The sequence below is a fragment of the Danio rerio genome, chromosome 9 (genome assembly GCF_052040795.2).
Source record: "Danio rerio strain M-AB ecotype USA chromosome 9, GRCz13ab, whole genome shotgun sequence".
Taxonomy (NCBI): domain Eukaryota; kingdom Metazoa; phylum Chordata; class Actinopteri; order Cypriniformes; family Danionidae; genus Danio; species Danio rerio.
In genome coordinates, this window is record NC_141029.1 from 30,551,077 (window position 1) to 30,562,877 (window position 11,801).

Below are 11,801 nucleotides of genomic sequence, written 5' to 3' on the forward strand. Positions count from 1 at the left end.
TTTTCTTCTGGTTGTGTTGTTTGTTCATATGAAGTTTTATAATTGTTCCTACACAAATGTTTACTCCTTCTACACAACCTGACAAAGGTTATTGTCGCCTATCCAAGTTTTAGGAACAACAAAAAAAACTTAACTTCTGGTTGATCATTTGGTATCAGAAGCTTATATGAAAGGCAAAAACCTCTATATTGTGCTTATTTTAACTAAATAAAATTTGATCATGGCTTGATTTTTAATTATTTAATTAAGAGAGTAAGGTCTGACTTTGCTTAGACAAAAGTCTTGTCACTTAACATAAAGGATGTACAGTATAGAACATAAAGTCATGGTGCAGTGAAAAAAGAATTAATATTGTGTATGACTCACATGAGCTTGGATGACTGCATCCATACATCTCTGCAATGACTCAATTAACTTATTAATTAGAGTCTTCTGAAATGGCTAAGAAAGCGTTCTTGCAGGACTCCAGAGTTCATCAAGATTCTTTAGATTCATCTTCAATGCCTCCTCCATCTTACCCCAGACATGCTTGATAATATTCAACTCTGGTGACTGTGCTGGCCAACCCTGGAGCACCCTGACCTTCTTTGCTTTCAGGAACTTTAATGTGGGGGCTGAAATATAAGAATGTGTGCTATCTTTCTCAGGAATTTGCCCTCTCCTGTGGTTTGTAATGTAATAGGCAACACAAATGTCTTGATATCTCAGGCTGTTGATGTTGCCATCCAGTCTGCAGATCTCTTGCACACCCCTATACTGAATGTAACACCAAACCATTTTTCCTTCAAACTTGACTGATTTCTGTGAGCATCTTGGGTCCATGCGGGTTCCAGTAGGTCTTTTGCAGTATTTGAACTGATGATTGGAACACAGTTCAAACAATTTGTTGGAAAAATCTACCTTCCACTTTTCCAAATGATCAAATAGAAGTCAAGTTATTATTTGTTGCTCTTACAACTGGGATCGACGACAAGACTTTTGTCAGGTTGTATAGGCTTTGTTAAAATGTGAATAAATACCTCATATCTATTTCTACAAAATTTAACATGATCAAACATTCAAATATGACTTTTTTATTACTGTTATATAAAAAAATGATTTATGTGTGAACATTGTACACAGATTTTGAATGCGTTAAGCAATATTAACATATCTGTTGTTTTTAAATTCTTATTTGTTGTTTTCTTAGCCTGCCTACTTTACTTTCACAGGAGATCTAACAATTAAAACTAAATGTAGGTGGCTATCAAAATGATTTTGGGGTAACCTGAGTATAAAGAACAAAAAAAAAAAATTCATTCGCTCATATCAATGTGAAAATTTTACTTTATCCTCCCAGCAGGCATCTGGTTTGCATGGAAACCTTTAATCTTTTTCCAGTTATTTCTCGGGAGAAGTTGATTAAATCTGAAAGGACTTTTACTCTTGTCCTCCACTGTGAATATGAGGGGAAAAGTGGGTGTATGTGGGTGTATGTGAGGCACAAGTCCTCATTAGCAAACTGAGCATGTTACTTTTGCCTCAAAGGAATGTTTTAAAAAGCTTTGCACAAATGTCTCTCAATGAGGAAAAAAATAAGCAAAGCCTAAAACTTGAAATGGCTCCTCCCCTCGTGTCCTACTTTCCTTGTCCTTTTGTGTGCTGACAGCTCAGTTCCCTTCAGTTTTCTCACTCAAAGGAGACTGTACATCTGTCCAAAATGGCTGTGCGATTATTTGAAGGCAAAGAACATGCAAACTCATACTGGAAGTATCGCATTTCACCCTCAGAAGAGCTCATTGGCAAAGTTCTGCAATTTCACAGGAATAATGTAAGATTTTTGTAATGACTGTTTTTTCATTAATTTATGATCCATTCAATGTTATTTAGCTTACATTTGAAGCACTGCTTTATCTTCTTCTTCTTTATCTCCAGGAATATTCATCTAATGGCCTGGCAGTAGATGTTGGCTGCGGGTCAGGACAGGGAACGTTGCTCTTGGCACCACATTTTACACGTGTGGTTGGGACAGATATTAGTCCAGCTCAGCTGGAAATGGGAAGGAAACATGTTAACATTCCAAACGTTTCTTTCAGGTATGCAAACATGAAGTAGTTGATTATTGCTGTAATCTCTTGTTGCCGTTTACTGCCAGACGTCCAAAGGAAAACCAAAATAGTGCGATCGCCCCCTGGTGCTTGGCTACAGTAAATGTCGTGAACTCTGACCTCATAAATTGGAACATGAGCCCAAAGATTAAATGTACATATTTCACATCTATCTTATACCGACATAAGTTTGCCTTAGTTTTAATTATGCTCTTTAATATTGCTCCAGTTTATGAACATTATTTTTCATTTTCTTTATAATGTACTGTGGTTGTATATTTTCACTTTTCACATAATAATAATGATAAAAAAAACTTACCTTAGTAAAGCAAAAGTAAGCAGATTGTAGTCTATATGATTTACCTTATTAGTCAGACCATACATGGTCATTTTCACAAAAAACTTTTCTTTTAAACAATTTGGCTACAGCTTGACTAAAGGAGTGACGAGTGTTAATCTGAGACTCATAAACTACGTTCATGGTCTGTTCATGATGGATTATGTACCATGTTTTTGTAAAAATAGATCTTACCTATTTTTATCCCTGCTAATGTATCATATCAAGTAGACAAATTAATTTGAAATTGTTGTTGTTTATTTAAATGCATTTCATTCATTTATTCTTTTAGCAGATATAGACTATTTTTATAAAATATTTATTTAACCAATATGCATGTCCAGCCTCCAGCGTGTATTTCATCAAGTTCAAATGTTTCATATTTTACTCAAAAATATTCACATTTTTGCATATTTTATGTATGCAACTTTTCAGGTAGTTTGTATTTGTACATTTTTATGTAGGTTGTATATGCATTTTATTTTAAATCATTTGAATATTTATGTAACAAAACATTAAAATAATAGTTGTAATGTATATGTAGTTATATTTATTTATGTGTTGCTTGAATCTTTTATTTTAAAAAAAATATTTATTTACAGCAATAAGAGTAATTTTATCAAACAACTCTGGCACTTTTAGTCAAAAGTTAACATTAGATGTCTTAACAATTGCAACATAGAAATATTTAAGTTGTTGTATTTATTTATTTAGTGGTAATATATTTATTTAATGCATGACGATAGTGCTGGTTTGTTTAAGTTAGTTTCACCTATATACTATGCATGCTACTGTTTTCACTTATTTGACTCAAAGGGAGAGTCCAGCTGAAGAACTGCCCTTTGAAGATGGCTCTGTAGATCTTGTGACGGCCATGTCTGCGTTCCACTGGTTTGACCATTCACGTTTTCTTCAGGAGGCCGACAGAGTGCTCAAACCTCATGGCTGCCTCGCACTTCTCAACTACACACTGGACATGGAGCTAACTTATGGAAACTGTTCAGAAGCATTAAACCTCATTTGTAATGAGGTGAGAGTCATATATTTCTCACAATGATTGCCAACTGTCTGAACATTTGTCTGTGCAACAATGAGAACGTTTTGAAATCATCTTATATAGCTCACATGACCTGTACTTTATGAGCGACTGAAATGTTATCTAATCTTTTATTAGATTATACTAATTAATCATTTGCTCAACAAGCATTTTATAAGACACATAGTTCAAAGATCACAATAACATTTTATGCATGCAGGTGTTTCTAGCTTCATGAAGCATATAATAATTTACCTGGACTCTCAACACAGTAATAACCAATTCAGTATGAGTCAGTGCTTTCAAAATGAAGAACAAAACATGCTGTCTGAGCTACGGATTTATTCTGGTGCCTTGAATCATTGTCATGCTTTGTGACTCATGGGTGCCCTAATGTGCATCTCCTGCTTCAACCTGCAATTCACTTGTAAGAAAAAAACAGTGATCCATGCTACATGCTGTACTGTATATGATTCACCGTGTACTTATGTTATATTTGTCACATTGCAGTTTTATGCAGCTCTGCATCCTTTACGGGATCCTCATCTGGGTCCCAGCTCTTTTGAACTGTACAAAAGAACATATGACTCTCTGCAGTACCCAGTCAAAGAATGGTAATGTATTATAACAACATATTAACTTTGCAGTTAGTTGGTGAAGATGGTTTAAAGTGCAGTTAGGTTTGTTAAACTATAAAGTAGAAGCAGTGTTGTGATGTTATGATATTTAAAAGGTTGCTTGTTGGACCTTTAGTGTCTTATTTGCTTTATCAAATGGATGTCACAAAATAAAAATATTACAGATGAAATGTTTTTCATTTAAATATAATGAAGCCAAAAAAATATATATGTTAGATTAGTTGTAGACTGTTAGAAAAGTAAAATTAAGTGTCGTCGAACATTAAGCAGATAGTCTCCCGACAATCAAATGACAGTTAGTTGACATGGAGTTGACATGGATGATCTAAAGAGGACCATCAAAAGTGCTACCAAAATTTCAGTGCTGTTACTTCACTGTGAATAATAATATGGCTGGAATGTTTTAACAAAAAGTTGAAGCTAGACTTAAACAATTCTTGTCTACAGGCATGATATGTTTGGGGTGAAGAAGGCAGTCCCTCTCTCTGGCTACATTGGCATGGTGAAGTCTTTCTCCACATTTCAGACACTCCTAAAAAAAGATCCAGAAGAGGCCAGACGGCTCTCGCAGGACATTGAAGATAGGTATTAGAGTCTTTCCACAGCTCTTTATTTTTTGGTTTCTGTAATATATTATATAAGTGTTTTACACAATCTCTCTCTCTTTTATTTCCTCAAACTGTCTTTTTCCTGTAAAGACTGAAGCGTGCGATGGACGTGACATCCTCAGAGACAGAAGTTATCATGGGAGTTAAATACTTTTATTTTCTGGCACAAAAGCCTGCAAATGATTGATGCCTCATTTACTGTAGATGAACAGACCTTAGTATTAATCATACATTAATTCCTGATGTGATTGACTCACTAATTTCCATAACATTACGTTTTGTAACCTTCAAATTAAAGCAATAAATTATCTTCAGCAAGTACTGCAATTGTTTTGTTATGGTAGCATCTGTAAAAAAAAATGTAATCTTGTGTGTTACGACTAACTGTTTATTCTTCGCACACACCACACATTGAATTCTAATCATCATCTTTGAAAATTCACATTCACAACACATTCTTTATAGGTTTATAATTGTAGTTTTAGTTTTATTAAAAAGCTAGATTTTAAAATTGATTTTGAATGAATCAATAGACCCAGATAAAATGGTCCTTGTCACTACCCTTAAGCAATCATTTGAAATCGTTTTGTATTTAAAGGATCATCCAGCAGGGTGCAGTGTTGTCTTGGTCATGGAGCTGAGTGTGAGAATGAATATAGGCATGTCTGCGGCTGAAAATTAACGAAATTTGCTTATTTTGTTTATTAAATTACCTTATAGGCTACTTAATACATTTTGTTTAATTGATTTATAAGCCTACCTCTCACATTAATTAAAAATTTGTAATAATTTGCCCAATAATTTGCCCAATAGCCGCAGATGTAGACCCATCCCTGCTTCTGACATTACCCAACGTCGTTCATCGGTACTTCTGCTCACGGTGACGCCAACTACAATTCCACGGTGCAGTAATTAAACACAGTATCAATACACACACACACACACACACAAAGATGAAATAATTTATTTTTTATTACACTCCAAAATACGTCTCACAACTTTCCTGAAACATTTGATTAAACCACCTAACTCACAGCTAATTTTCTTGATATAGACAGGTATTTTGTGTTAAATAATGATTCTTGAGTCTGGTGAACCAGAATCTACAACACAGCGTCAACGTCTAGTGGTTTGTCATATTCTATGTCTCGGGAACTAGTTACAGGGATGCACAAATAGCCGGGTGAATGGATTACAGGATGTGTGTGTGTGCATGTGCGTGTGTTCATATCTCTTACCTAGAGAAGTAATTCACAGACCTATCACATGGCAGCACATGATACAGTGAATGTAAGAGAATATAGTGCCAATGCATGTGAGGAAGTTGAAAGGTTATACTGCACAGGTTAGTGAATGGATTCTTCTATTATACAAGCTCTACTCATTTACCAAATGTTCCCAATAAACAGCACACCACTTGTTACAAAACTGATTGAATGCACAACATTCTTGAATGCGTTATAGTAAATGGTAATTTGTGCTATTGGCTAAATATGGAGGCCTATTAACTTCAATATCAATATCTTTAAAAGGATGGTTCACCTTAAAAATCAAAACATGGAAGATATTGTTCACTCCTGGTGTTGTTCTAATGCTAAATGAACTTCTGTCTTGTTTGTATTCAGCACCCAAAATATAGTGAATAGCAACAAACTTTTAAACTCAAAAAGTATTGCAGATATTTTTACCACCTGTTTAGAGAGTATACGAATAAGGTTTGTTGTAAAACAAACTGAAATGTAATGCATTGTTTTACAAAACTTCCAACACTGACCTTTAGAGCCTTACACATTCACCCATAAACATCACATAGATTTGGGAAATCGAGATAAAAGAAGTGTGAAACTTAATATTCGTATAACCTACTTTCTTCTTTGAGGCAAATTTAACTTATCTTTCATCTTTTACTTTTGTCTGACATTGTTCCAATCTGGAGATATTCAAGAGAAGGAAATGCAACGATACTTTTTAAAGGGTTATATGGCATTGTGTTTCATGTTTTATAAATACTGATTTGGCAAAATGGTGCACTTGTGTGTTTTTCTGGAAAAGTTGGTGTGACCTATATGGCATTAATGGTTTAATACATATTAGTCCTCCAACATAATGTGTTCCACACCAGTCAACATTTTTGGTGCTGATAAAGTTTAGATGACTTGACAACTGAAATAACATAATTTAACTATCATTAGGTTTAAAAACTATTTTCTAGATTTTTCTAATTGTTTTTGTCTGTGGTATGTCAAAGTTTGTCCATACAGATTTGGTACTACAGTAAACCCGAAATGTTTTTCTAAAACACGTACAATTAATATACAAATACAATTAATTGAACATGTACACATAATGTAGACATCTCTTCTGTATAACTATAGGTTAAAATAACTAACTGTTAAAAGCTATTAGTTAGCCAGTTATTTAAAGTTATTAGTAAATAATAAAGTTATAACTTATAACCTTACGAATTTGATTGTAATGCAGTAATGTGCACCTTATACGTAAAGCTACTTTGAAACATAATGATTATTGTGAAAAGCACTATATAAATAAACTTGAATTGAATTAAAATCGGGGCATCTTGATCACCTCACCGAAAGAATGTTGCTTCTTTGAGCCTTGGCTGAATTAGTTGACATTTCTGTGTGGAGTTTGCATGTTCCCCTCGTGTTTGCGTGGGTTTCTTACGGGTTCTCCGGTTTCCCCCCAAGTCCAAAGACATGCGGTATAAGTGAGTTGGGTATGCTAAATTGTCTTTAGTGTACAGTATTTGTGTGAGGGCATCCGCTGCATAAAACGTGCTGGATAAATTGGCGGTTCATTCCGTTGTGGCGACCCCAGATTATAAGGGACTAAGCCGAAAAGAAAATGATAGAATGAATAAATTTAAAACTCTGGCTCTGTAAGAGGTCATTTTTCAACATACAAAGAAAAACAATTCTCAAATTCTGCCTTCACATGAGTCAAGTACAGAATATTAAAAATACTCTTGAAAGTTTTGCAAAATAAACACTTGATTGTTTTACACACATCCACCCACTTCAAGCTAAAGCATTCGTGAACACTGTGACAGTTTGCACACCACATTTTAATCCATTGCAAAATATTTTTTCTCCTGACTGAGCTGATGGGGCTGAGTTGTTGAGAGGGGTTGTGGTGAATCATCTGCCCCTTCACATTCACGGGGTCTGAGTCCTGGATTCACCTCCGCTGTAGCTCTCATATCGCTAAGACAATGGATTAATAACATCTTTGCAACACTAAAATTGCTATGAACAATTCTAAATATATAATTTTAAAAGGAAAAACAGACATTTATTATCCAAGAGCATTTGGCTCCATTTTAGTTATTGAACATGGCTTTTTAATATGGTGGGACTCAGTATGAAAAATTATGCTTGTCTCATAAGTGTTGCCTATAAAGCGCACATCTTTTAATAAAGCTAGTGCAACTATTTTGTTCAAATAAGCTCATTAGATTTAGATTTTAATGGTTTTTCAAATGGTTATACTTTTTTGAGCGAACAATTGTAGAACAAACTTTAAAGGTTTTGGCTGGGCCTTGATTTAACCCTGCAGGTTTTTTTTTTTTTTTTTTTTTTTTTTGCATTTTTTATTTATTTATTTATTTATTTGGCATTTTTTATAAAAACATCCTCACAACAATTAAAAAGAATATTTGAATTTAAAAAGAATGCATCTATTAATTCCTGGCTATTAAATATAAAGCAGTATTGGCCAATATATTTATATCTGTATATTCCTAGATTCATATTGTGGACAGGCAAAAATAAAAATCAATACATTTAAAGCTGTACATTTATTAGCATTTTACATATATTGTAAATCCATTCATCAGAATATGCTTAAAATGGCCTAATGATTAAGTGATTAATTAACTTCATACTGTGGGCTTATTTACTTGCATATGTAGTGTGCATCATAAATAAGACATATATTGAATTTGGTCTTACACATTAAGTCATAGATAAATACATTAAGGAACGAAGCCTTGCTGGAGGTCTTTAAATGTACAGTTAACATGACTCTATTTTTCTTAGTTTTAAAAGCATTTAAAAAGTACCTTTTTTTCCACTGAAAGAACCATTACAAGAGTTCACACTCAGCTGATGATTGATAATAAAGCTTGTTTGGCATGCTGTCCCAGAAGAGAGCGCTGAGATTAGAAGATCCTTGAGCCCTGGGCTCCCTCCCGTTAGCATTTGAGCTTATGTACCTCTTGTTGAACTCTCCTAATTAACTTTTGGCTAATGACAGATATAGGAATGGCTAAGGAGAGATATACTGCTTTCTAAGAGCTTGACTATGATGCCAATTTGGTATGTTCAGTTTACTTAGGTTACATGTTTTTTGAACTGTGGGAGAAATGAGCACTGGGAAAAAGAGCAAACTCAGAAATGTTGACTGGTATAGTAGGGACTGTAAATAGAGACATTCTTGCTGTGAGGCAACCGTGCTAATCACTGGGCCACCTTGTCACACATCTATAAAGGAGGGGAAGATTAAGATGAAGATATTGAGATAAGAAACTCTGGTTATTTAGTGAGTTAGGAATCAACTGATTGGTGAATCAATTGTACGCTAATGCAGGACCAGCCGTGGACAATCATAATCACATGATCCTCGTAAAATTACTTTATAAATAAACTTCACTTGTGGAATGAAAATGTTGCAATTAAATACTTGCAGCCACATATGCTAATTAAGTGCAGTCATGTGAATAAAAGACTATACTTGAAATTATCTTCTAAATTAGTAGTTCTAATTCCAAACTATGATAACTATAATAATTTCAAACTTGTATTATAATCAGTTTTGTTCTTGGAAAATGAAATAATATTGCAGAATGTACCAGACCCTTTCTTATTACACGAATTCAAACTTAAAAGGGAAACCAAGACTTTCAGGTTTCGAATTGAACAATTCAATTTTAGATTTTTCTTGCCCCAGTTAGTTCTTATGATAATACATGTAAAAATATACATGTCCATATTGTTTAGAAAGAACACTTATTGAGCTGATTTGCAAGAGAAAACAGTTTTACTGAGTGACTGGTTCAGAGTTTTGCCTCATCAGCCTCAGGACAAATGTGAAACTATTACATCAGTCACAACAAAGACAGCACATTATTTCTTACAAAAAAAAAATCTTTGTCCTGGGGATAAAGCATTTCAGAGTTACGATCTGTTCAGAAGTCATCTAAACATGTTTATTTATGAAGTACATCTAAAATAAATCTGATTGGCTGCAAGTTTTAAAACAGCTATGATGAAGCATGCATAATTAATTAGAGAATAGCATTATTCATATGAAGTGACTCACGAATGAATATCAACAGATGAACCCTAGAATTAGGTTTTCAAAGTCACATTTATAATTTACTATTTAACCTGTAATTGCATTTTCACAAATGTGTATTTCCATTATCAACATAAATCATGAGCTGTGCAGGCAGAAACAGGTAAAATGCCAACCATGATCAGTTAATAAAAAATAATATGAGGTTATGACTGTAAGTAACAGCATTAGTATTACATTTTATTCACAATTTTTATCTTTTGCTAATTTTATGTAACAAAGTATATTTTACATGACAAACAACTGAATAAGTAATGCATTCAGTTATAGATTACACATTTTAAAGGGTGCATTCAGACTATGTATTAATATATTTTAAAAACTATGTTACTGTTTTATTATAGTATTGTTTTGTCAAACCTTTTTTGTGCGAAAATAAAAAAAGAAACCATAAAAGCTAAAAATATATATTTTTAATTGATTTCAAACTATTTTTATTTAAATTTTGACCACATTAATTTAAAATGATGAAAAAAATCATGTGACGGATACATTATATATATATATATATATATATATATATATATATATATATATATATATATATATATATATATATATATATATATATATATTTAATTTTTTTTTAAATCAGTTCCCTCCTTGCAGATGTTTTAGGTTTTGCAGAAGTAGCACTTTTAGCAGATCTGATGGTGCAGAATACCATCATATCAGATTAGATGAGAATTGTTTGTCATGAAGAGCGATAGTTCCCATGGGAAGCAGGACCTCACGTTCATATATTTTGGCAGGGTGTGAAATGAAACACACTCTTGAGTTTCTCATTGCTCATAGGAGGTAGTTGTGACCTCAGGCTCTGGTTACTACTTCCCTACTATGTACAATTTATTTTGTTTATACTCTTCCTCTCAGAAACAATTCATCATATAATGTATAATAGAAAAAAAACTCCTTGGCACAGCCTGCCTCTATTGAAAGTTATCTGATGGAAAACTAAGGCAGAAGGTTTTTAATATAATCTTATAGGAGTCTTGACCACTTTAGTATAAATGAGGCTGATCAAATCAGACTTTTGAAATGACTAAATTAAAATTTAAAGTAGAGATCGGATGTGCCATCATCAGACTATTAATTAATGTAAACATTTTACAATACGGTGATCTCAATCCAGCAACCATACGCATGCTAATGTATTGTTATTTCAACGGTCCTTAATTTTGCTTTGAGTGACACGGTGGCACAGTGGTGTCACGTCACAGCAAGAAGGCCGCTGGTTCGTGCCTCGGTTGGGTTTCTGTATGAAGTTGGCATGTTCTCCCCATGTTTGCATGGTGCTTCGGTTTCCCCTACAAGTCCAAAGACATGTGCTACAGGTGAATTGGGTATGCTAAATTGTCTATAGTGTATCTGTGTATGTCCTGGTCCTCCAGCATGGGGGTGGAGCGTTGGGCTAATGACCCACCTCGTAAAAATTAGATTACAAAACACTAACATGGTGTGGCTAAATATAAACTTCGTTTTAAAACAGCTTTGGGAGTACGTAAATATTTTTGCTGTGGAACTCTCCTACAATAGGTGTATGTTTCCGTGGTTTAATAAATAACAATTTGCTAGTTATTTATTGCAGGATCAGCTCTTTTCTCACAGTGTCTGAAATGGTTAATTCAAGGATCTGGTTTCTCAAAACCCCTCCTTTCTGAGAATCTCTCCTTTGATTGGTCAGATGGCCCATTCTTTTTATGATTGTTCTACAAGATA

At 33.8% G+C, this 11,801-nt stretch overlaps 1 protein-coding gene across 2 annotated transcripts; it reads left to right on the forward strand.

Annotated features, from left to right (window-relative positions):
- Positions 1 to 1,619: 1,619 nt before the first annotated feature.
- Positions 1,620 to 5,033, forward strand: zgc:162780. 2 transcript variants are annotated; one of them, NM_001044784.1, is given in 6 exon segments: positions 1,620 to 1,810; positions 1,915 to 2,075; positions 3,241 to 3,454; positions 3,971 to 4,074; positions 4,546 to 4,683; positions 4,797 to 5,004. In NM_001044784.1, coding segments are annotated over 6 exon segments (825 nt in total). In that variant the 5' UTR covers positions 1,620 to 1,699; the 3' UTR covers positions 4,894 to 5,004.
- The last annotated feature ends 6,768 nt before the right edge of the window (positions 5,034 to 11,801 follow it).